Here is a 26,195-nt window from a genome sequence, read left to right as displayed (position 1 = left end):
ACATTATCTCCTTTTTGGCTTTGCCTTGAGTTTTATATGTGTCTTAAACTCACCCCCAAGATTTCACAGCGAATAATTTCTCAAAGAACCTCTGTGGTTATCTCATTTTGCCAAACAGCTGTTCCATGGCCACGAGGGATGAGTGAGAGAAGAGGTCCAGGAAGGGAGAGATTATTCAAACTCGAGAGGCTCGGAGTGGGAAAATACAAAGAGCGTACAGAGCAAACAGAAAGAGACACGAGGACATGAAGGGACAGAATTCAGACTTGCGAGTCTGTCCACACTTGCTTGATTGTGTCTGTCAGAAGCGAGAGGACAGTGGGAGGAATAAAACAATTAATATGAACAGTACTCTGGGGAATGTTCGTTTCCTTGACAACAGCAGGCACAGCCAAACAAACGGGCCCTTTCATAACCATTCAAAACAAACAGAAACTTTATTAGCAACCTTGCATTAGTTTTTTTTTTTTTTAAAAAGAGGCGTCCCTTTCTGTCATCCTGGAGACGGAATTCATACATTTTGCCAAATTGAATTCAGCTCCCGTGCTCCTCATTTCAAGTCATTTAATGTGGATTTGCACAGTTTTGAAAATGTAGTCTTGAAAGTGTGAGAAACAAGCCGAGCCTAGAAAGGCTATGGAGCTGATTAGAGGTAAGTGGGAGGAGGATGAGACCGACCCCGCTGTTCCAGACAGTGTTCCACAGAGAGACGGAGAGAGGGAGGGAGACCTACAGCAGGGTGAGAAACCAAAATGAAAAACCTGAACCCTTGATCCATACAGTGAGGGGATTCTGTGTGTCCGTAATGCATTTCCCTGACTTGGCCTGGATCTGGTCTGGAGTGATAGCCTTTTCTGTCTTAATGAGAAGAATCCGCATCCATAGTGCACTATGGGTCAAGTATGATAATGTGATTCTATGCCACAGTCACCAGATCTCAGACCACTGAAACTCCTACAGGGGAGGTTTGCACTGGTGTGTTAGACCGTGCTTTCATCACCAAAGGAGGAATGCTGTTTTTAGAGTTTCAGAGAGTTGGAAGATCGATGCCAACACTCTCTGAAGCTGGTCTAATACCACATAGTTGCCCAACAGCCTTTCTAAGACCCCCTTTTGGATTTTTTTCCCCCCTTGAACTTGTTGCCTCGTTTGTATGTGTGTGCCTTTTCTTTGCATATTTGTGTTGTTGGATGGGCGCGGTTATTGTTACTCAGAGAAGTTTTATGATGAGCCAGCCAGTACGCCCTGTTTCTTGGCAAAGGTGATGCGCTTTAATCAGCTGCAGGATATCTTCAACAATGGCTCAGCATTTTCTTTCCTTTCTTGCATTGGGTAAGAAGTGAACACAAACTGCAAAGCAAACACAACTACAGTCAACAGCTGAACATATGGTAGCACGTGGTATAAGGTAAACCCTCAAAGTATAACCTGCTTTATTCTCACTTTTTAAAAACTCATTCAGACACAGTTTGCAAATCAAAGACATTCTGTATTCAATAAGCCCTGAAACTGTCGAGTTGAAACATAAACTCAAGGGAAAAGTATTTATTGAGGTCATAGATCAAGTGAGCAGCTTTTTTTTTTTTTTTACCACAGGCTTCAATACAATCTGCCTTCTTTACTTTTCATTATAAACCTCCTAATTCAGACCAAGAGGAAGAAGAAAAAGAGGATGAGTTTATATGGAAAATAAAAGGTGAGGTTCTGAGGTCTTTTTTTGTTGTTCACATTTTTTTTTTTGCCCCTGTGGCTCCAGAAACAGAAACTAACCTCACTCTCATGACTAACACAAATGAGTTCTGACTGATTTTAATTACAAAGTTTATCTGTGAAGGCTCTGCACAACAGACAGGGATGGGTGGAGGTTGGTTAGAGAAGCACTAATCCCACCATTTACCCTCTAGTTATGTTCTTTCTTTCTCCAAGTTTTTCTGGTGGCTCTCACTCCAAATGAAGTCATAACATGTACTAACAGCTTGCACATTCAGCATGGGTGGTTTAAATGTCAAGCAGGCTTCCAACATTTGCATCAGGAGCAGTTTCTTCCCACTAGATTCATTCCTCTGAGTCATCAGTGACAATGGAAGGAGGCTTATAAACATACAGTAAATGTAAGCTTTTCACGGAGAAAAAAAAAGAATAAAAAAATCACAGCTGCAAGATGTGAAACGTGACTTTTATTGTGAAATAAACACCTTTCCCCGAAGCTGGCTGTTGCCAAAAGTCACGAGATTGATCGCCGCAGTTCAACATGTCGGAGAGTTTGTTTAGGCAAAACACTGATGTATGCGTGTTACATAGTTATCTAATGAGGCTTTTGACAAGTGTTTGTGGATGTACTTGAGTTTGATACAGGAAAGAAGAGGGGGGAGGAATCTGGTCGTGTTGTCCTAGCTAAACAATGGATGTGGGTCAGTGTTTGTGTGAGTCTGTTGAGGTATGCGCAGTATCTCAGTTTTTTCTCTCAAACACCAACAAACATACACTCTTCAGTTTCCTCTGTCATAGTCCTCTCTGCAAGTTTTCCATCTCTCTGTCTCTTTATGACATGCGACTTGGTTCAGGTGGGCCAAGTTTAATGTTTTCATTAGTAGTATTTGATGAGTATTAGCACAAATATAAGTTCTACTTCTTCTACAAAGTGGATAAGTTTGCATAATTGCTTAATTGGGGGGGGGGTAGTTTTGCCCCTGTACATCACCCAGATTGCTTTTAAACCAAACAATCAATGTGTTTTTATTGAAAGTGCAGGCTTTCAGTTTTGATTTTAAGAGATTTCACAAATCTTTTGCATTAAGTGTTTAAAAATTAAAGCCATTTTTATACATTTATACTTTTTTAGAGGTTCAATTAATGAGCTAATGTAACATCATTTAAAATGTGGGATTTTTTGATAGTTGGATGAAAGTAATTTTCAGTCAATAAGAGAAGAATATCATTTCTTCCCCTTAAGAAACTCTTGGGTTGCTTTTGTGGTATATATTTGGTTCATTATCCATTTTCACTGTGATCAGGTTTTCATCATGTGGCTGAATCAGAGCAGAGATTAAACAACTGCATCACACAATTCAATCTGCTGGTTGAAGCAGCAGCCACATCATCATTAACCACTGACTCACGTCCACTGGCAGCTGTGAAATTACCTCCACATGTTTGACAGGTAATGTGATAGTTTCATCTTGGTTTCATCTGTGGGGAAGTTTATTTTTCTTTTCCAGAACTGCACTGGCTCTTTTAGACGCTTTCTGGTAAACTCTAAATGGTTTTGCACATTTCCACTCATAAAGGCATCTCTTCACCTTCACAATCACACCTTCCTCCCACAGAGTGCTCTTGGCTTTGTTAGATGTTTTGAAGTTGCTTTTCTTAGCCAAGGAAGTAATTCTATCATGATGCACTTCAGATGTCTTCTGTGTCTTTTCAGGCATTTTTGGTGTTGCTGAGCTGGTCAGTGCATTCCTTCTTTTTAACAATGCACCAGATTGTTGATCCAGCCACTCCTAAAGTTTCTGCTATCTTACAGATTTATTTTGGCCTCACTCATCACTTTGGAGCTCAAATTTAAAATGACAGCGAAAAGCTCTAAATTCAGTACTTTGAATCAACGTCTGCATCAAAACTAAAAAAAGAAACGGTGTCTTTGTTCAGCAAATTATAAACCTAAGTGTAGTGAGTTTGCCTGTGGCCAGATTTTACCGACGTGATAGAATTGCAACCATGCACATGACTTTACATTTAGATATCAGACATTACTCTGTAGGCACCACGATAGATGTTGCACGACAGATGGTCTCAACACCAAAAGCAAAAAAATATAAGTGAATGAGGGGAATAGATAGATTCATTTTTAATAAAATGTGTAATAAAGTGTAATAAAAAAATCTTTAGTGTGATTAAAGTTCAAACTCTTGAGGTGATCTCAACTGCACACCTGCTGAAGTAGGCAAAACTCTACAGTCTCTTTAGCAGACCATCTTCAGCAGCAGTTTGCATTTTGAGATCTTTATCATTTCAACAGCATTGCACTTATTTGCCAGATAGTTTTCCTCATAAGCAGTTATTGATCAGAAACATTTTAATTGCTAATTCTTTGCATCTTGTTTTAAAGGGTCCACGATTTTCTCTTTCGGAGCACGTGCGTGTTTCATGTTGGTGGGTTTCTTTCTGAAAATGTCATTGTGTCACAGACTGTCTGTCTTTTTCTCTGTTTGATCATCGCTGCCAGAAATTCTACAGAATAAAATCGAACTATTGATTATATTGAATCCAGATGCAGAAACGGCGTGTGATACAAAAATACAGCACACACGCTTTTTTGGATTTGATTATACGCGCAGCAGAAAGTTCGTAACGGTAACCAGCACCTGTGATAGAAAAAGTCACGTGACCGGGTGGTTACACTCCATCCGCATCGGATGTGACTGCTTGACTCCAGACAGGCAGGCAGGAGACCTGCCCCTCCTCCTATAGCATCAGCAGCAGCGATGATTCAACGCGTCCGCTGTCGACTCCTTTTTGGATTCACGGCTCAGCAGCTGAGGTCTGCAGTCCCTGAGTGAAGAGCTGAGAGAAGAGCTGGTTTGCTTTCGCAGCAGGAGTTCTTCACCGCTTCACAGCTTCCATCGAGGGCGCAGTCTGCTCTAGTTTGAGGCGTTTTGCCCCTCTGTCGGTGTTCAGCCAACAGCTCACCTGCAGAGACTCCTGACAATGCCTCGCTCCCGGGCGGAGCTCCCCCGGTAAGCAACCTCTATGGCAGGTTTCACCCAGTTTATAGGAGGGTAGGGGGGCTGGGTGTGAACCGTGAAAAATCTCCGTAGGGCGAGGTTGTAAAATAACGAAATAAACCTGTAAAGAAGAATTACCGCCGGCAATTAGAAAACCAGTGCTGAAAATAGATATTTAGCCTTCTGATTTTATGAGTTAAAAAAATAAGATTTTTTTTAATCCAAGAGTCAGATATGGAATTTTTTTTCTATTACCGTTCCTGACAGCAGTGTATCAAGTAGTTGATCTGACGGGGGGCAGAGAAAAGTCTGAGCGTGTTTAAAATACAAAATTAAGGCTTTTGTCACCCTAACCTATTTACAAGTAACAGAGCTTGTATTTAGTGCAGTAACACTGTTATTGTTATTCCACCACTCTGGCAGGCTTAAGCCAATCCCTCAGGCCACTTTGGGAATTTTCCATCCGAGCATAGTACGCCTGATCTTTGCCCTTGTTCGTGGTATCGGCTGCATTTTTTAAAGTGGAAGATTGTGGCTGCCAGATTTCAGTGAAGTTAAAAATTCTTCAAGTTGAAAAAAAAGAAACTCTCCCGGCTGTAGTGAAATGCATTCTAGATGTTGTTTTTTAGTTATGTTTGCTGAGGGGTCCGAACGTCCGGTCACGGTATGATAAATTTGATCTTTTCAGTGCTGCTGTTCACTCACCTCTCCTGCCTCTTCTCCGCAGGTTGACCGGCCTCCTCGTTCTCCTTTTTCTTCTACCTGTTTTCCCGTTTTCCTCATCCTCCTCCTCCTCCTCTCACCCTCAGTGGGTCCTCCAGCGTATCCCTGTGGTCATCCCCCAGCACACGGAGGCTCGGCCGGCCCCTCATTTTCTGTCTCAGGCCCGCTTGGACGTCACCTCAACCTGTGACCCCGAATGCCACAAGAAGGCCCCTCATCCAAGCTACTGGGACCTGCGGAGTCTCCTGGCATATGAGACTCTCCACTCTAATGGTCGGCTCACTGAGACTGCCATTAGGATCTATGGCTACAACCCCAACTCTAACACGACCCCAGCCTACTTAACTGGGTCCTCAGGCAAGGCTGAGAGGTCACATGTCAGAAGAAAGCGCCAGATCTTTGGCCACGATGGGCGATTTAGCATTGCTGGGCAGGACTTCTTGCTTAAATATCCATTCTCAGTGGCTGTCAAACTGTCCACTGGGTGTTCTGGTACACTGGTGGGAGACCGTCATGTTCTCACAGCTGCTCATTGTGTTCACGATGGTAAAAACTATGTGAAAGGAGCTCAGAGGCTCCGGGTTGGCTTTTTAAAACCTAAGCAACGAGACACACAACAGTCTTCCTTCCACCTTCTCTCCAACTTCACCAACCATGTTGAAGGAGGTCCGAGTCCCTACGCACCACCTACCAGTGACATAATGAAGTTCCAGTGGATCAGAGCCAAGCGCACCCATGTTCCCAAAGGCTGGATAAAAGGGAATGCTAATGACATAGGAATGGACTATGACTATGCTTTGCTTGAACTCAAGAAACCCCACAAACGGCGCCACATGAAGCTGGGAGTCAGCCCCCCCGCTCAGGGACTGCCTGGTCGCCGAGTCCACTTCTCAGGATTCGATAACGACCGGCCAGGACAGCTGGTGTATCGGTTCTGTCGTGCCGGCGAGGAGACTTCAGACCTGTTGTACCAGCACTGCGACGCTCAACCCGGGGCTAGCGGCTCGGGAGTCTACGCGCGGATGTGGGCTGGTCGACGCTGGGAGCGGAAGGTGATAGGTGTCTTTTCCGGGCATCAGTGGGTGGAGCGACAAGGTGCGTCCCAGGAATTTAATGTAGCAGTGAGAATCACGCCTCTGAAATATGCTCAGATCTGCTACTGGATAAAAGGAAACTTCATGGACTGTAGGGAGGGGTGAAAACAAAAACATGAGGACCACACAAGGGGTGTAAAACCACAGCCACAAATCCCTTTGGCATAACAGGAGCCACACTTTTCAACCCCACTGCCCACAGCACTGATATGTTAACATAAATATGCCAATATCTACACGCAGACGAGACTCAGATCCAGTAATGACATGACAAATGGGCCACTTTAATTTGTGCCTTTGCTTAGTTTTTGATATCAAGAAAGTATTTTTCTCCCTTTTAGAACATTTATCAGGATAACCAAGTTTTATTTGGACTCATTTAATCTGAAACATGGACTGATGGGGTGGGACCAGAGAAACTGTTTATCTAGACACTGCAGCATTTTAACTGAGCTAATACTAAAGATTGCACTGTTTTCTCTACTGAAATTTATATTTGTGAATGAATGTACAAGTCAGCTACCAAAGTTGCCAACTGTTTCCTTCCAAACCTCTCAGTGGAAACAGTAGTTATCTACAAGCATAGCATGCTTTATTTACAGTGGGAGGCGGGGTGGAAGCGTTTTGCAGGTGTTGATATTTCAGGACTTTTGCAAGTCTGCAGATTACTTGGTAAATGAAGCAGTTTGTGGAGTGTTGTTTATTGCCAAGCGCCATCTGCTGGCCACATAAGAACACTGCAGGTGTCCACATGAACATGATGGCATCCCAAGTTAGTTTAGGCCTACATAAGCACTTTTTACTTATTTGTGACGTTTCTGAAGAAACCAGAAATCTGTCAGATTTAATGAAATATATGCTTTGAAATAAGGCAAGTGTCTTCTATTTTTTTCCCAGTCTGCTCACAAGACAAATTAAAACAAACACAACGTTGGTTCGACAAGTTTTATTTCCAATTTCAAGAAAAAAAAAAAAAAAAAAAAAAAAAAAAAAATCAGAAATGCTGTGGGGAACCTGAACACTGTAAAAAGCCGAAATATGAGGACCAGCTCCTTTGACTTCTCCAGCACTGACATACTCAACGGGTTCATCACTGACTCTGAATGTGGAAACGTGGATATGTCATGTTTTTTTAAAACCATTTGAAGTAAATGAGCAACAAGTTGACTAAAATCGAGAGGGTAGAGCAGTAATAAATTTAGAATCTATTCATATCTCAATTCTTCAGCTTTTATTCAAAGCAGACTCTCCACAGAAGCGGGAGTTAGAGTTAAATTGTGTCATTTCAGAATTGCCCTGGGCAAATTAAAAGATGAGAGCCATTCAAAACTCATTTCAGCAATGGCGCTCAACTGAAGGCAACAGCACGGAGAAAGAAAGAAAAAAAAATAAAAAAATACCGATTCACATCAACAGCACAATTCAGCTGCAAGACTTTGCTACATTCAAGTGTAAAGTGACCACAAAGTATAAGCACCAAAGAAAGGAGAGACGTTTGCAGACAAACTAGAACATGTATGACATGTGAATTAGAGGATCTGTCAAACCTGTGTGCTCCACATGTACACTGGTTCATCTCAAAGGTAGCAATGTGGGAAAAAAAAATCCACTTTGTCAAACTAAAGTTTAATACTGCCTGAAGTTACGCACTGGCTGCAGACGGACGCTGGTGATGGAGAGGTGGAGGAACATAAAGGCAAAACTACTGACGGGTAAGGTGATGATCGCAAAGTGTAGCTACACAGAAAGGCAACAACAATGCAACAAGGCAACCTGTTTGTAACACCATTCCGGTAACTGAGAATACATGAAGTGGCTGTCTTTCCACACCCTGCGATTACGCATTCAGTCCCCACTGAAGTGTCACTATTAAACACCCTCTGCGTTCAAACCTAAATGAGAGCATGGTGACAGTGACTTATTTGCAGTGGGTCAAGGGTGAGGATGAAGGATGTTCCAGTCCACAACAGACACAGACCTGATGTGATACAGTCCTATATCCCATCATACTTGAAACATTCAAGTGACTGGATGAACATTAAGTAACATGGTGTATTGTAGCCAGATTTCAGTGTGTGAAAGTGTGCTCAGGCATCACCCTCTCACAGCAGCAGCCTTTCTCACTTTAAGTACTGTACTTGGACTTTCATGAGTGCGCAGTGAGTTTAACGATGCCAGACAAAAGATTTTGTCTGACGCTTGTGAGGTTGTTGCGAGACTGGTGCTGTTACTCCACCCTCCAGTTAGCCAGTGATACGAAGCAAGCAGATACTAACTGTGAAAACGTGGTTAGAAGCTGAATGAGAAGAACACGGCATTGTCTGTGGAGGCCGCGGATTGGAGTACCAACTGTGTTTTTCTTCCAGACTGCTCTCGAGTCAGTTTGCATGAACAGTTTATTGGACTTTGAGTAAAAAAATAACAGACTGAGACTTTGCTTAAAGGAATACTTACTCTTAGGAAATGTTCTCATCCTTTTACATTTAGATAATAAGATTCATATCACACTCTTGCCTCGATAGTAGCTTCAGCTGACTTTTTAGCGTAGGTTTAAGTATTTATACAGTGGAACAGCCAATCCTGCACAAACCAAAAATCACTAAAATTACCTACAATGACCCCCTAAAGCTCATTAATATGAACATGTTTCACATGTACCGACTGGACAGATTTATTTTTACCCTTTGACTTTTGTTTCAATTAAATAAATAAATATAAAAAAAATTAAAAAAAAAGGTTTCACACACAGGGAATCAGATTCTGCCATTATGTTAAAGCCATCTCAGAGATATAAACAAAAAGAGTCCTTTAGGGTCACTACAGAGGTTGCAGCAGTGGAAACAGTGATATATCTAACACGGACGCCTGTACAGGAGCCCTTGGTGTTTAAATTTAAACACACTAGGTACCTTTAAGTGTTGCTTTTCTTTAGAGAGCTAACTTTGCAAAGGGACATTTAACCCAAATCATGAAAAATGGCCAATCCCCAAGTAAATAAAAACAAAAGGGGGAGGACAAAACACAAGCAGTCTACTAATGTGCATCTTTGTGACGGCAGAGACTTGTAGCAGAACAGCAGGATTTGACTCCCAGGTATGAAAAGGTACGGTAAACATTTGTCAGACTAGCCATTTTTCTTGCATTTGCTAATGTTAACAGATTGAGTGTCTAACTTTGATCAAAAGACAATAAGCACATTTCCCAAAAATCCCAAATTATTCCTTTTAGAGACGAAGAGCTGCACCAATACTGAAATGAAGGAATCGTGCTGATGCCCCCAGAAACGACTGGTTCCAGATTTAAGACTGAAGCAGAATAAAGGACAATCAGGACCCAAGCATGAAACCTCCCTCTGCTCTGAATCGAACGCCTGTTTTAACAGACTGTCAAAGGCAAAGTCTGCGCCGTCATTGGCCGCCTGCACTTAAAATATCTTTGGTGAAAAGTCACTTCCTGGCATTCCCTGACTTCCCTGTCACCTAGCAACAACATAACACAACATGCTAATGACATGAGCGTGGTAATGCCCGGTGTAACTCGAAATAGTATACAAAATAAAAATATTCTTTTAAATAGGTCTATATATAAACACTGCATTAAAAATTGAACCGTATCAAAACACAATTATGAGTCCCTTAATCTCCAAGCGCCTTCCACATCCATCAGGCCTCCATCTGTCTCGCCTCCGCGTCCAGAGTTTGTAGGAGAGGTCTCGCCGTGTAGTCTTTACTGTGACTTGAGCCCCAAACTGTTGGAGGACAGAGGGTAGGAATAGGCTTTGCCCAGCACGATGCGGTCTCGGAGTAGTTTGAAGAGGACATAGTAGTTGCAGAAGAGAATAAGGCCCAGAGACAATGTGTGGTTCCAGCGCTCAGAGCGCAGCAGAGAGTATAACTGGTACAAAACCACGCTGGACTCGATCCAGATCAGCAGGTTCAAGATCCGCAGCGGCTTGTGGAACAGGAACTGGAAGCCAAACAGACACAAAGAACGGGGGGAAAAAATGACAGAGTGTCATAGATTAAAAAAATAAAATAAAAAATTCAATATGTGCAGTGGTTAGCGCTGCTGCCTCACAGCAAGAAAGTTCTGGAAACCTGCTGATGGACTGGAGCCTTTCTGGTTGGAGTTCCCCTGTTAACACCGTGCCTGCACAGGTTTCCTCCCACACTCCAAAGACAGGAAGGTTAACTGTTAAATTTAAACTGGCTGCTTATGTGAATGTGAGAGAGTGTGGGTTTCTGTCAAAGTGCCCAGGATTGGCTATAGCTTTGTGGGGTGGGAAAGCAAAAACAAAACAAAACAAAAAAGACTGAATAGAGTACACATGTATGGACACTTAGCAGGTTAGTGTGGCAGACAACTTGACCTGCTGTGGACTGTGGGAGACAGCCAGGACACTCAGAGGGGGCGGCGGTAAATAAATACTCAGAAATGTTGGGCACAACCAGCCGCCGAGCAGCTTCCTAATCACTTCACCGATGTGTGAATCCAGCTGTTTCAGGGAATCCCATTAAAGATCACATCTTACTGCATGTTTTTCTTCTCCAATATCTGTTTAAAGACAATATCTGTGGTTGAGCAGCCACACAAATTTTGCCGCTGTGCTTGACCACAGGCTGATGATTTTTTGAAGCTCGGCTTCAGAGTCAGCGAGAAGTAAAGATGCTAGCTCAACTCTATCACTGAGTGAGAAGTGCCAGACATCAGCGCTTCTGTACCGGCAGTCTGAACACAGTGCATTAGCCTCTGAGGAAACTCGTACTTTACTCACTTTATTCACTTGTTGCAGTAGTTTGTGTTTAGACATGGGCCACGTGGAGCTCTGTTCTAAACATCTGGGGTGCAGACTCAGTGAAGAGCTACATGATGGACGCAGCAGTGATGTCAAATCTTGTTTTTGCTGACAGGTAAGAGCCCAAACCATCATTAGTGTTACTGTGGACCCTTCTGTCTGAACCATTCAAACAGCTTGATTTTCAAACCCCAGCCCAAACATTCATACCAGGGCTCGGTAACCTGCGGCTCTTTAGTCCTTATACTGCGGCTCCGCGTGGTTTGGGAAAATAAATTAGAAGTATTTAGCTGAAGTGTATTTTATTTATGTTAGTTCTTTTTTAACTTAAGTTCTAAATTCGAAGATTATTGTGATATTGAAATAAAATAATAAAATTACATTCTATTATTTTTTCATCGCTCAAAATAAGCGTCACACTCGCGGAAGCCGGTGTACCCGCCAAAACGGCATGCATTTTTCGAGACTTTCAACCCCAGGTAGGCCAATTATGGATCTTCGGATCCACATTATGTCAGCAGCTGTTCTCCACCGTGGACTATGTTAAAAACAAACACCGCTCGTGCCTCACAGATGACAGCTTACAGTCCTGCGTAAAGATGAAAGCCCCGATTTGCAGACACTGTGCACAGAGGTTCGGGACCAGAAGTCAGGGCACACCCGACGATGTTTGCATGAACATGCTTTTCAGCATCTCTTTATTGACCACTTTTCACACACGGTTGCTGACGCTTACAGCCGGCTGTAGCTTTTCAGCTCACAGCCCGACACACACCAACACAACAGCACAGATGTAAAGACGGCGAGGCGTGATTGCGGGTGCCACTCCGGTGCTTCCGCCTCCCCTGCAGCGGCGCTGCAGACCACGCCCTGCTACACACATTAACCAGGTAAAATACATATTTAATCAGAATTTTGCAAATATCTATTTTTCATTTTTTTAGCAGCATGGTGCATTTTTTGCCAATTATTTTTTAAAAGTCAGGTCAAGCCTCGAAAAGCCCAAAGACGATATATCTGTTGTGAGCCACCACCCTTATATATAAGGGTGGTGGCTCACAACAGATATATCGTCTTTGCTGGATCATTTTAGTTCAGTTTTCCTTTTGTTATATTTCTGTAAAAGTTCAAAATGTGTTAATTACATAAATAGGATGTAATTTTCTCTGAAGCACTTCATGGATTTCATAAGCAACACACTTTAGTTGTTCACACAAAGCATAAAGGTAAAAAAACAATATATACGGTGTTATCTTCATTTTAGATGTCAAAAAGTATTTGCGGCTCCCAGTGTTTTCTTTTGCGTGGAAACCGGGTCCAAATGGCTCTTTGGGTGTTAAAGGTTGCTGACCCCTGATTCATACCATGATCCCAACACGCTATATGGGCCTCTTATATAACATCTTATGATTTTCTCCAAAGCAGTGATTTGTATTTTCTGGAACAGTGGGACGACTTCAAAGAGGAGAGATTGCTGCTTTCCGGTTTTCCCGTCCTGTTTTGTCCTTGAATCCAGTATTTTGTGTTAATGATCTTTTTTTTTTTTTTTTTTTTCAACTAAGTGCAAAAGTCTGTTAAAACCCCCAAAAATAAAAATACATGTAATACCGTCTCTATTGTTTGTTTTATGCAACTTAAAATGTGGCACAAGTCATTTCTACCTGATGGATTGACTAAAAGAGTTTGTCATTATAATTTATTCAGGTCTACTGTATTAAACAAACAGTTTTTAGAATATCGCTCTTAAATTCAGGACAATTGTGAGAACACGGCATCTCCTCAGGAGAAATTGTTGGTTTCAACAGCAAAAACAAACACAATTCTAATTTCGTCCACTCGGCAGAAACAAGTAGTAAAAATCTCATTTTAATTGGTAAAGCTCTAATGTCCCGTTTCAATAAAGGCAGCATGAGGTTGTGCTTAGTTTATGAGTACTCTTATTTCCAAACACATCATCACTGCCCACACAAAAACACAAAGCCCAATCAGCTGATCAGAATTAAGGTCCGTTCACGCTCACACAAATACACAGAAAATAGCTCCAACACGGTAATTTACCTTGGCAACATGTAAATAAAGTGCTTGAATTCACTGGAGCTGAAAACGTTATACATACCAGTTTCTCCTAAAAGACATTGACCGAGTTAACACTAGACTAACCTGCTGAATGTTGATCATAATCACAGATCAAACAGAAGACTGCAAAAAATAATCACCAAGCAAACAATAACTGAAAAATTAGAGTTGAACCAATTTCAGATCTTCTCTTTGATCTATAACATGAAGTTTTGTACAAGAAATCAACACAAGTCAAAGTTTTTGTGAGGAAAGCGCCACCTCTTGGTGACACTCTGCAACTGAATTTTCATAATCAAACGTAAACACGCCTGAGTTGGAGGGAGGAGGTTTCCCAGGAATCATGAATAGGCTTGGGTGTGTCTGTACCTAAACCTGCCTTCAGTGGCGATAAGCTAGTACTCTTCTAATGCTTGCAAGTACCGTAAATGTCGGGCTATAAGCCGCTACTTTTTGCACAAGCTTTGAACCCTGCGGCTTTTAGTCAGGTGCGGCTTTTCTATGGATTGTCCGTGATTTTTGTCATATCGTAAGACGATTTGTTTTGTGTGTTCCGCTGTTGTACGGCACTACGTTGCCTGGCGGAAGGATCGGGGTTCAAGAGTGGTATGTTAGTCACATGTCCGTCCGCCAGGCAACGTAGTGCCGTACGAAGTAGCGCGAAAAACAAACTTCAAAGTAGCGCTACGCGTTCAGCGGGAGTCGTGGATGATGAGCGGCGATAAACTTGCAAGTTATGCCCAAAAAGCAAGTTATGCCCAACTCCACCGGTGGATTCTGACAGCGTGGAAAAGTGTGAAAACATCCACGATCACCAACGGATTTTGAAGGGCTGGACTGCTGCATGATGGAGAGGAGGACACCGCCACGGCCCTTCTGAGGGTGTTCGACTCTGACACTGACAATGAGGATTTCTTTGGTTTTGAAAGTGACAACGAAGGAGAGAAGAAGAGTGGATGACGAAGCCATCATGAGCCTGTTTGTATCCACACTGAAGAAGAGGACTTTGGTGGTTTTAGTGCGTAGGAAGAAGAGAAAGATGGTGGTGAATGACTGACTTTTCTTCTTGTTAAAGCTGTGTCACTGCACCTGAGCCTAAAAGGTAGGCCGAATCTATTGTTCTGGTGTGCTGTAGGTTATTGTTATGTACTACATGTGCAAATATGTACCCATAACTTGTTTTTCAAAATATTAATAAAAGTGATGTCTCCAAACAGCCATCTCTTTCCTGACAATTCCCTTTGTGCATATTCTCTTACATATGATGAGTCAACATTGAAACACCTGCGGCTTTTAGTCAGTGCGGCTAATGTATGTACAAAACAGGATTTTCCCCTGATTTTAGCTTGTGCGGCTAATATTCAGGTGCGCTTTGTAGTCCGGGAAATACGGTAATCAAATACTGCTGCAAAAGGGACACTGCTGAACAGCACAGAGCAGTGACTACATAATAAGGAAGGCAGTTCCACCACAGCTGATGTTTTTTGTTTGTTTTTTCCTCATTTCTGAACACATTTGAAAAACATTTTATTAGAGATCAGAAGGGAATAAGGACCAAAACTATAAACTGAAAAATGGTGAACATCAGTGTAGTTAATATGGGAAATTCACAGGTACTCACATAAAATCTTGCATGGGAAACATCAGAGGGGAGAGCCACATTATAGGGACCGACCGCCTTATACAGACTTCGACTATGTCGTACTAACACCCCCTGAGGCCAAATGGTGCTTTCTGACCACCTGCAAAACATTAACACCACAGTTATACATAACCTATTAAATAGACATTTCTAAACTTGTCTAAGTACACCAGAGTGTGCGCACACTGGGCCACTCACATGTGTTGAGGTGCGTTACTGTATGAGCCGTGCTCCAGCTTCTGCCAGCGGCCGAGGTGAGCCGCCGAGCGATGAAGCAGGTCGCAGTAACTGGGGGGCAGCAGCTGGCTCATCAGCATCACGAATGCATTGATCCACACCATGATGAGATGCTCACATGACCACCGCATGTCATAGTACTGGGTGCTCTGTAGGAGTAAGAAGAACGAGTAAGAAACCAGAAGCAACCCTATGCAACGCGAAAGGTCGGGAATTTATGACAGAGAAAGAGACGCAAGTGAAACACCCACCTCAACGAAGCAGAGGGGCAGAAAGGCTACGTAGTAAGCGCTGAAGAGCGAGTTGAAAAGCACTTCCTTGATTCGCCGGTTGAAGTCGCTCTTCAGCTCCTCCACCTCTGCTCGAATCAGCTCTGGTGTGTGAGAGTGTGTGGGTGGCGGGCAGGTGTGTGTGGGCGTGTGTGGGGGGCTGGAAAACTGCTCTCTGAGGTTCTCTCGTAATAGGAAGAGGAAGTCGCGTGGTCGGAAGAAGGGGGTTTCTGTTAGGTCGGTCTGCTGGTGGTCAGCTGTGTAATCACAATCGGCTGGTGCCACCTGGCTTTTCCCTCCCTCTTGATGGAAACAGCAGAGTGGGACATAAACACCGAATCTGGGGATGAAAAATAAATAAATGACACAAAAGCATTTTTTTTACCTTCAGATGAGGATGAGATGGTAAATACAATGTCTACATAAACTTACAGCTATCTGAACCATTTCCTTTAAAAAATATCTGGTTAATGGCTAGAAAATGTATAGTAGCCAAATTATTCCTTTTCCAATGCTTTTAAGTTTAGGATTTTTTCCCACTGCTGCAGCCATAAACCGTGTATGCGAGCAAGGTTTTTACTTTTACACAGTCCAATCAGAAAAATGTCTTTTAGAATTTGATGCCAAAGCAAGCAGGAAAAAAAGACAATTTAAGTCCTGCTGACAGAGGTTCATTTGACAGTTGTGGCGACCATTTGTGGGAAGCACTTCAGATAAAGCGCTTATCAGATCACCACACAACCTGTGCACATTTTTTACAATACTTCATTCAGGAGCTGCACAGCCCAGTTTCTGTTATTTCTTATAAAGCTACTGACTCTTATTCCAAATATAAAAATTATCCCCATTTTTTACAATTTGCATGCATTGCGCCTCTGATAGCAGACTTTGACTGCTTCACTCCAGATAATTCAAAACACTTAGAAATACTTTGCTTTGAGACAAATTATTCAGTGGTAGACTGGCCTTTAGAGAGTGAAGTGGACCAAACACTCACGGATATCCCAGGAAGAGGAGGTTAAGAACAGAGTTTTCCTTGTAGAGGTTGACCAGCGTCCAGCACAGCACCCAGCCGCACAGGGTCAGCAGGCTGAGTCGAGCTGCGATTAGAAGCACGTAGCGCAGCAGAGACCCCCCGCTGCACTGAGACACCTGGGCGAGACAGAAGCAGAACAACACGCCGTTATGAGAGAGAGCACGGCAGCCACACTGACATCATGAGGGATCAGGTCCCTACAGTGTGCTTGCTGACTGCTTACAGAGATCGAATCTGTGTTTACCTCAGAAACAATTGTCCAAACGAGCCTCCTGGCCAGCATTACTGTGATGAAGATAGCCAGGTGGTAGTCCATTAAATGAAAGTTCTGTTGTGGGAAGATAAAAAGATAGGGGTTTGTTTCTCCACAGAGAAATTGTTGCTTATTAAATTAAACCTCTTAATAAGAAAGTCGCATGTTATGAGTTGGGGAAAGACAGCAACATATTGATGCAGTTTTACTTACAGTTTTAAAACTGTGATAACAGAAAACTGAAATGATGACCTATTTTTTAGGACTACTGAGGGAACTGGTGGGAAAAGAGTGTGTTATGTGTTCTTACGAGTGAGGTAGAGGCAGCAGGGTGGCTGTATGGGTACCACCACACTGTCCTGTAGATGTTTATGTACTGGACAAACAAGGCCACCAGCAAATAGAGAAAAAGCAGGAACTCAAACAGCAGACTGCTGTCCAATGGCAGCTCGGGGATCCTCGAGTGACGCACTGGCTCCGGAGTAATGAGGGCTGAGATGGGTGGAGCAGATAGACCCAGCGTGTTACTGCTCCTGGAGGGAAAAAGAGAAAAAAGAAAGCACGCAACACAAGGAGAGAGAGAGAAATATAAATACTCAAACACATCTGGGTGTGTGATTAAAAATGTGACACCTACTGCAAGGTGTGTATGCAAACAAAGTGGGATGTGGAGACTAGTCTACAACACCCTGGCAACAAGTGGTTGTTTCTTTTGGCTGCAGCCAGGTGAACTCATTCCTTGTAACCTCCTTGTGATCACCAACTAGTCGGGGGTAGGGATGGGTATCGAAAACCGGTTCTTGTTGAGAACCGGTTCCCACTGTTTCAATTCCTTGGAATTGTTTGCCATTTTTGCAAACGATTCCCTTATCGATTCCAGTCGCCCCGAATGACGTCACCCGTTGCGGAGCGTCATTTACCTGGCAGGAACCACGGCGCCTAAGCGGCTCAAACGCTCAAAAGTTTGGTTATACTTTACGAGAACGGGTGACAACAGGACAACTTGCAATACTTCAAAAGTAGAGATTTCATTTAAGGGAGGAAACACGACGAATATGCAAAAGCATTTGCTCACAAAACACACGATAACTTTAAATGAATGTCGTGTTTTTAATTCCGCTCCGGACTCGTGAATCTCAACCCAGCAGCAGCGGTAACGTTTGCACGTCCTCTCCCGTTAATGCGGCAGGTAAATAATCAACTAACAGTGCATATTATGTTAGCGCGATCTGCCTTATTACAAAACCTGCCATTACTGTGCATTTAGGTGACCATGATGAGACAGACAGAGTCTGGCTGGCTCAGATGCTGGCAGTTGTCGCTGCAGTCTACCGGTAGCGTCTCCTTTCAGGCCAGGATAGATGAATGTCACCGAGCAGTGACTAAGTTTGTGATAAAACGCTTGCACCCATTTGCCACAGCAGATGCCCCGATTTTTGGTAAGTGAATGTGTTTAATCGTAGGCAGGGACATTACTGGATATTCTTGTATAATTGCTACAAATAATTTATGTTATACTTTTTTATTGCTACAGAAGAATATTTATTTTATTATTTTACATTTACAATTTTTTTTCCTGGGGACCCTGTGACACCCCATTGAAGAGCAGTAGGCTGTGGATCTCTTAAGATCTCACTGTTGGGTTTGTAAGGCCATGTTACTCCTAAATTTCTATCTTGTTCAAAGAGAAGATATAAAACAAAGCGCTAAGCTAATCGACCTTAGTGTTCTCCTTTTTAAAAAGAATCGATAAAGAATCGAATCGTTAAACAGAATCATAAATGGAATCGGAATCGTGAAAATCTTATCAATACCCATCCCTAGTCGGGGGGCAACAATCCAAGATCCTATAAGTTGATCGTTGGTTTGTCTACATTACAACAAATGTTTTGCTCAAAGCACAATAATAGCAAACATACAAAAATAACAGTTGCAGTGAATTTCTGAATCGAAATTTGACCTTCAAAATTATTCTTTAGTGGTCTTGTAAAGAAGCTGTCAGTGGCCAATGTTCATGTGCATCACAGGTTAAAAGAGTGTGATGATTCATAGTAAATGTCTCATTTAGATGAAAATGATTCAGAAATCTTGATGACACATGAATCATGTATCATCAAGATTTCTGACTTTCACCTCACACAGAAAGTTGACATAATACAAGAAAAAAGAAGTTCTATATTGTGAACTGGCTCAGAATTTCTCAATCAGTCCATTCCTGCTTTAAATGCATTAATGAATCAAAACCTCTTTATTACTGCATCTTGACAGCACTGAGAGGCTCTCTGTGTACATACCTGTTCCTGAGGCCTGTACCATTCCCGACGTTTCCTCCGACCAGAGTCTGCAGGGACGGCAGAGCGGAGCGACTTAGCTGCTGTCTGCTGGGACCCCTGCGACCCCCTGGCATGGTCGCCTATTACTGTGGCAACCAAGGGCAGAGCCCACCAACCAAAAGCCACTGGGACTTCCCCCTTCCTCCTCAGTGAGCCACCATGTACTGCCAGGCCACTGTGAACCAAACCAGAAAAGAAGACAACGTTTCATAAGACAAGACAGATTATGAAAAACCCGCAGCACACCATTCAAACTGAACTGACAAAAACCCAAAGCCCTCTACTCAGCGAGAACGGAGCTTTGTCATTTTTTTTGTTAAATCATTTTAATTGTATGTAACTGTTTTCAGAATGAAAGGCAACTTCAACAAGAGTTTACAAGCTTGTCAAAGCTGCTGTGTTTGATACAACTAGCACACTACTATGTAATGTCAATCACATTTGAACTATACTTGAAATAATCTGTTAAAACCTAAGAGGGATAATAAACAAGGTTGTCTTCATTCACATATAAAACACTTACAGGTCCTCTGAGCCATCTTATCTACAATAAGCAGAATTTCGTTGGAATGTTGTGAGGACAGTTTCTAGCTGCTCTTTTAACTCACAACCTTATTTCAATGACAGAAATGGAACAGACAAATTATCTGACACACTTTCGATTACAACACAGTGAAAGTTCCACCACAAACTATAGCCACTCAAATGAGCTCACAATTTTTTTATTGAATGATAAAAAAACCCCAAAAAAACCCAAACAGTAAAACAGAGGTTAAGACTTACAGGGAGTGCAGAATTATTAGGCAAGTTGTATTTTTGAGGAATAATGTTATTATTGAACAACAACCATGTTCTCAATGAACCCAAAAAACTCATTAATATCAAAGCTGAATGTTTTTGGAAGTAGTTTTTAGTTTGTTTTTAGTTTTAGCTATTTTAGGGGGATATCTGTGTGTGCAGGTGACTATTACTGTGCATAATTATTAGGCAACTTAACAAAAAACATTTCAATTATTTATTTTTACCAGTGAAACCAATATAACATCTCCACATTCACAAATATACATTTCTGACATTCAGAAACAAAACAAAAACAAATCAGCGACCAATATAGCCACCTTTCTTTGCAAGGACACTCAAAAGCCTGCCATCCATGGATTCTGTCAGTGTTTTGATCTGTTCACTATCAACATTGCGTGCAGCAGCAACCACAGCCTCCCAGACACTGTTCAGAGAGGTGTACTGTTTTCCCTCCTTGTAAATCTCACATTTGATGATGGACCACAGGTTCTCAATGGGGTTCAGATCAGGTGAACAAGGAGGCCATGTCATTAGTTTTTCTTCTTTTATACCCTTTCTTGCCAGCCACGCTGTGGAGTACTTGGACGCGTGTGATGGAGCATTGTCCTGCATGGAAATCATGTTTTTCTTGAAGGATGCAGACTTCTTCCTGTACCACTGCTTGAAGAAGGTGTCTTCCAGAAACTGGCAGTAGGACTGGGAGTTGAGCTTGACTCCATCCTCAACCCGAAAAGGCCCCACAAGCTCATCTTTGATGATACCAGCCCAAACCAGTACTCCACCTCCACCTTGCTGGCGTCTGAGTCGGACTGGAGCTCTCTGCCCTTTACCAATCCAGCCACGGGCCCATCCATCTGGCCCATCAAGACTCACTCTCATTTCATCAGTCCATCAAACCTTAGAAAAACCAGTCTTGAGATATTTCTTGGCCCAGTCTTGACATTTCAGCTTGTGTGTCTTGTTCAGTGGTGGTCGTCTTTCAGCCTTTCTTACCTTGGCCATGTCTCTGAGTATTGCACACCTTGTGCTTTTGGGCACTCCAGTGATGTTGCAGCTCTGAAATATGGCCAAACTGGTGGCAAGTGGCATCTTGGCAGCTGCACGCTTGACTTTTCTCAGTTCATGGGCAGTTTCTCGATTCGAATTTTGAGATGCTGCCCATTTCATCTCCAGTCTATGTAAAAGCGGCTATAGAAATAGACACAGAGATCCCCTTTATCTTTTCAGAGGCTACACTCTCCTGTCAAACTCCCTGTTAAGCAAGGCAAAAAGACCCGTCATTGCTCTCTGACTGCACAGACAAGAAAACCTGAACGTAAGCAGTTGGGCATGCTTACGCTGATTTTGGGAAACAAATGCCCAGAGGCGTTTACAGAGGGATTTTTAAGTGTCTTCATGCCAAAGAATTCAAATGCTAACACACCTCTGAGGGTGTGTGCAAATGTGTTTAGTGAGACTGATATACACAGAAAATGACAACCTGTCAGACAAAACCTGCTCTCTGCTCCTTTAGAGAACACAAACAAATGTCCCCGTGCTTACTCATATCTGGCCTAATTCACAGACTGTTACTGATTACACCTGAGCTTTTTCTATCAAGGTGCCCAATGAGCTGTGGTAATAGGTCAGCTAGCTGATGCTCTGCAGCACACATTTATAAAACAGAAGTCCACAGATACACAGCTTATTTTAAATTTAAAGTTTAAACGGTTCCATATTTAAAGGATTAAAATCTGAAGTGGGAGCACGCAAGAGTCACTTTTTGTTTTGTTTGTCTGTTTTGGTTTTTTTTAAAGTGCATGTGTGCGCGAGTGTGTGTGTTTTAAAAACAATTTCGCAACCGTTTTCCACAAATCTCCAAGATCTCTGAAGTCATGTCAACCAAAGAGTTGTAGCCTTACAGATATTCAGTTTATGGCACATTTAAAACAGTAAACAGGTCACATACAAAAAGTTGTAACTGGTTCATTTTTATAAATATTAAATAAATATTTGAATTATGTTCCACATAAACCTTTCACAATAAAGCTCAAGATCCTGTTGAGACTTTTCAAAATAAACTGAATCACGTGAAAGAGCAGATTATTTACAGATGAGAATTAAAAAAGAGCCGCCAGGTGCTAAAAAATAAACCTTAGACTCAAACGTTAGAACAGGCTTTTCCCCGCAGCACGCCGTGTAATAAATACAAAGAAAACGGTGGCCGTTACAACTTATGTCTAAAAATGTATCGTTTCATGCATCGGTTAAAACACTCGACTCCGGGTAAAGGACGCGCAGCTGGAAACACTTCACGCAAGTCGAGCTGCCCGAGATTCACAGAATTTACAGAAAATGTTACATTTTTGTGATTTTTATTGTTATCGGGACGATAGATGTCTTATATCGGGATATGAGATTTCGGTCATATCGCATATCATACTTTTCAGACTCACCTATTCTTAATGGAGACGTTCACACTAACCAACAGTAGCAATTTATATGTAGTAAAGTGCAATAAGTGCAATAACATCACGTATATTCTATAAAAGAAAAGGGGAATTCAATGTAAGACACTTTTAACAGCTTAATAATTTAAATAATTTGTAGTCAGTTCCAGATTTTTAAGAATTTGCTGCCGTTTTATCTCGTGATTACTAGTCACTTTATTAGGTACACCTTACTAGCACTGGGTTGGACACTCCTTTGCCTTCACAACTGACATAATTCTTCATGGCACAGATTGAACAAGGTGCATGAGAGATTCAGATTTTGATCCATACTGACATGCCAGCATCACATAGCTGCTGCAGATTTGTCTGCTGAACATCCATAACGCAAATCTTCCTTTCTACTACGTTCCAAAGATGCTCAACTGGACTGAGATTTGGAGACTGTGGAGATCATTTGTGCACAGTGAACTCAATGTGATCAGAAGATGGCCAAACTGTGATCATAAAGGCATACACAAGTTCAGCAACAATACTCAGCTGGTTCTAAAAGGCCCGAAGTACAGCAAGCAAATACCCTACACACCATTACACATCAGTTTCCTGTTTTCAGTTGACAGAAACAGCACCTAGTGTGGTATTCTGCCACCATAGCCCATCTGCTTCAAGGTTGGAGGTGTTCAGAGATGCTCTTCTGCACATCTTGGTTGGAGCAAGCTATTTTTTTTAAGTTACTGTTGCCTTCCTATCAGCTCAGAGCAGTTTGGCCATTCTCCACTCTTGGCATCTTTCACAAGAAAACTGCCACTCACTAGAAAGTTTCTATTCTTCTGACCATTTTCTGTAAACCATAGAGATGGTTATGAGGGAAAATCCCAGTAGATTAGCAGTTTCTCCATTGCTCAGACCAAACTGTCTGGCACAACCATGCTACTTTCATCATCATCTTTGTTCCTCATTCTGATGGTTTGAACTTCAGCAGGTCGTCTCGATCATATCTACACAACTAAATGCAGAGTTACCACCCTGTGATGGACTGCTTAGATTTTTTGATTAAATATCTGAGCGATTAGATATTTCTGTCGACAAGGAGTTGAACAGGTGTTCCTAATGAAGCGGCCAGTGAGAGCATTCATATGATTCTGAGGGTTTCAGCGTTTTGTTTTTCCTTCTTCTGTCAAAGGTATGGTGGCATTTATGAGTAGAAAACAGGCTGGGTATATGTGTGAGCCTGTTCACTCATCATTATAGATATACCGTAAAACATGAAACGCATACTAAAAACTAAAATAATGATAACCTACAATAAAAAGAGACACTTGAGACTTTCCCCCCATTATTTTCTTGTTTGCTTGTTGCAGGGCTGCAAACAACAGAACATACAAACCTCCAGGAAGTGTAGCTACAACTCAAATCCTTGTCACTCTCATTATATAGATTCTTATGATTACCCAGTGACTTAAAACACACACACACACACACACACACACACACACACCAAGAACGTAGTTTCTCATCAACCAGTGACAGACTTCTAAACGAAAATTAAACCAGAGCCAGATAAGCAGCAGCCTCTATGCATACCAACATTTCCTTTATGCTGATGGAGCTTGTGAAACATGATGGAAAAGATAAAACAGCTTGCTCACAGGCCACTGTGCGGCATCAATATCGAGCACTGGAGCTGACTGTACAAACAGGAAACCGACGTTAACTCACGCACACGCGACTCAAACAGAGCGCAGGGACGCAAGATGACAACTCGAAAAAAAAGAAGCCAAAAGTGAAAACGGGAACTGAGGCGTACAGAAATGAACTACAATGAAGGGATTGCAGGATGGTGTTTAGCAATTTTGTGGAAGTGCAACGTGTTTCTTACTTTAAGCGCGACTCCTTATAATTGTGAAATGCTTTTGTTGCACTCTGCACAACATTTTGTGAGACGGTGTTTTGGGTTTTTATTTTTTTGTTCTTCTTGGGGGGGGGTGTTAGACTTGCTAAGACGTGCACTGAAAGCTGCTCGTCTGGATCATGACATCAGGCGGCGTTGTCATTTTTTAAGACTGCGGAAACTTGGGAGCGCACTTTAAAAAGAGCGCTAAAACGGACACAGGCAATAGCTTTTAGCTCGGTGGCAAACGTGGACAGTTTAAAAGCTGTGTAAAAGCCGTCGTTACTCACAAAACATCGACAACATGCGGGCGGCTGAGCTGGACGAGGATGCATCAGTCAGTTGTGCGGCGAGTCCGGGCAGTACCGAGCATTTCTCCGCCTTTCAGCTTCAATTCCCTGGACTGAGCTGCTGTGGCGACGGGCTACAGCGGCGAGGGCGACACCGGGGGGGTCGCCTTTTCTCAGGGTGAGAGCACTAAACGCCACAAAAAGTTAGCCCTGGGCTGGAAGAGCAACAGTGTAAATGCGTTGCACAGAGACCGACGTGGCAAACCCGCACCGCCTCTGCGCGTGTCGTCATCAGCGCGCGACTAAAGCAAGCTGCACAGTCGCAGTTTGATTAAAAAAAAAAAACTTACCAAAAAAGCTGATCTGGAGTCAGTGCATCGTTTTTTCATCTTTTATTCTTAGTGATCATCTCAATGCTGCACTTCACTCATGTACTGTACTATCAGAACATTTTGCATGCACACGATTTTACTGCCCATACTGTTGTTTGTAGTGACAAACTATTCAGCTGTCTCTCCTACTGCCCTACAATGGTAAAATACATAAATAACAATCATAATAAATTATGGAATTGCGATTGAAGATAAAATTTCAAAAGAGAAAAAGAAAGAAAAAAAAATCGAGATTAAATATATCTTTCTAAGAATGTAATTCATATTCACCATAATAAAAGTAATTTAAGTGACTTTGAACAATACGTCTTTTTGCTGGCACCACATTACTTTTTAATGTTTTTTGCATAATTATGTGTGTGCAATTTCTTTAGCGCAGTATTTCAGAAACTGTTTATCTACTGGGATTTGCCCACACAAACATCTCAAGGGTTTACAGAGAGTGGTTTCAAAAAAGAGAAAATATCCAGTGACCAGCAGTTCTCTGGGTGAAAATGCCTTGTTGATGTCAGAGGAGAATGGCCAGACTGCTTTGAGGAGACAACAATGGTTGAAAGAGCCAGTTGTTCCAACCAAGGTATACAGAAGAGCATCTCTGCATCACCAGGTGTGGTCTTCTGCCTGTACACAGCAGTAGAAGATCACACCTGGTACCACCCCTGTCAGCTAAGAACAGGTAATTGAGGCTACAGTTCACTAAGGCTCACCAAAACTGGACAAGAGAAGATTGTAAAATTGTTGCCTGGTCTGAAGTTTTTGTTTTGTTTTGAATTTCTGCAGAGACAACTAAATGTTAGGAGAATTTAGCATAAACAACATGAAACATAAATCCATTCTGCTTTGCATCAGTGCTTCAGGCTAATAATGGTCTAGTGGTGTAGGATATTTTCTTGGCACACTTTGGACCTCTTGGACTCAGCATTGTTTAAATACTACAGCTTGCCTGAGTATTGTTTGTGACCATGTTCGTTCTTTTATGACCCCACAATGCCAATCTTCTAATGGCTGTTTGCAGCAGGACAACGTGTCATGTCACAAAGTTCAAATCATCTGAAATTAGTTTACTGAACATGAAAATGAGTTATCTGTACTCCTTCACAGTCAAAAGATCTCAATCCAGTAGAGCACCTGTTGGAGGGGGTAGAACAAAAGAGTCTCATCTTAGATGAGCAGCTAACAAAGCTGCAGCAACTGTGTGATCCTGTCATGT

The 26,195-nt window shown here is 42.2% G+C and overlaps 2 protein-coding genes across 2 annotated transcripts; one reads left to right on the top strand and one right to left on the bottom strand.

The window, feature by feature from the left end:
- Positions 1-4,540: 4,540 nt before the first annotated feature.
- On the top strand, positions 4,541-7,436 carry LOC308398632 (serine protease 23-like). Its single transcript, XM_080885383.1, has 2 exons — positions 4,541-4,736; positions 5,452-7,436. The coding sequence occupies exons 1-2, from the start codon at positions 4,708-4,710 to the stop codon at positions 6,644-6,646; spliced, it is 1,224 nt and encodes a 407-aa protein (XP_080741509.1). The 5' UTR covers positions 4,541-4,707; the 3' UTR covers positions 6,647-7,436.
- Positions 7,437-7,517: 81 nt separating this feature from the next.
- tmem39a (transmembrane protein 39A) lies at positions 7,518-25,054 on the bottom strand. Its single transcript, XM_080884850.1, has 9 exons — positions 24,594-25,054; positions 19,144-19,357; positions 17,160-17,382; positions 16,841-16,924; positions 16,558-16,712; positions 15,543-15,900; positions 15,253-15,440; positions 15,034-15,154; positions 7,518-10,507 (listed from the first exon to the last, which is right to left on the bottom strand). The coding sequence occupies exons 2-9, from the start codon at positions 19,254-19,256 to the stop codon at positions 10,268-10,270; spliced, it is 1,482 nt and encodes a 493-aa protein (XP_080740976.1). The 5' UTR covers positions 19,257-19,357; positions 24,594-25,054; the 3' UTR covers positions 7,518-10,267.
- Positions 25,055-26,195: the final 1,141 nt, after the last annotated feature.

The sequence above is a fragment of the Rhamphochromis sp. 'chilingali' genome, assembly GCF_963969265.1.
Source record: "Rhamphochromis sp. 'chilingali' genome assembly, chromosome: 6".
Classification (NCBI taxonomy): domain Eukaryota; kingdom Metazoa; phylum Chordata; class Actinopteri; order Cichliformes; family Cichlidae; genus Rhamphochromis; species Rhamphochromis sp. 'chilingali'.
The sequence above is the reverse complement of the archived record's forward strand: the minus strand, read 5'-3'. Positions and strand labels throughout refer to the sequence as shown.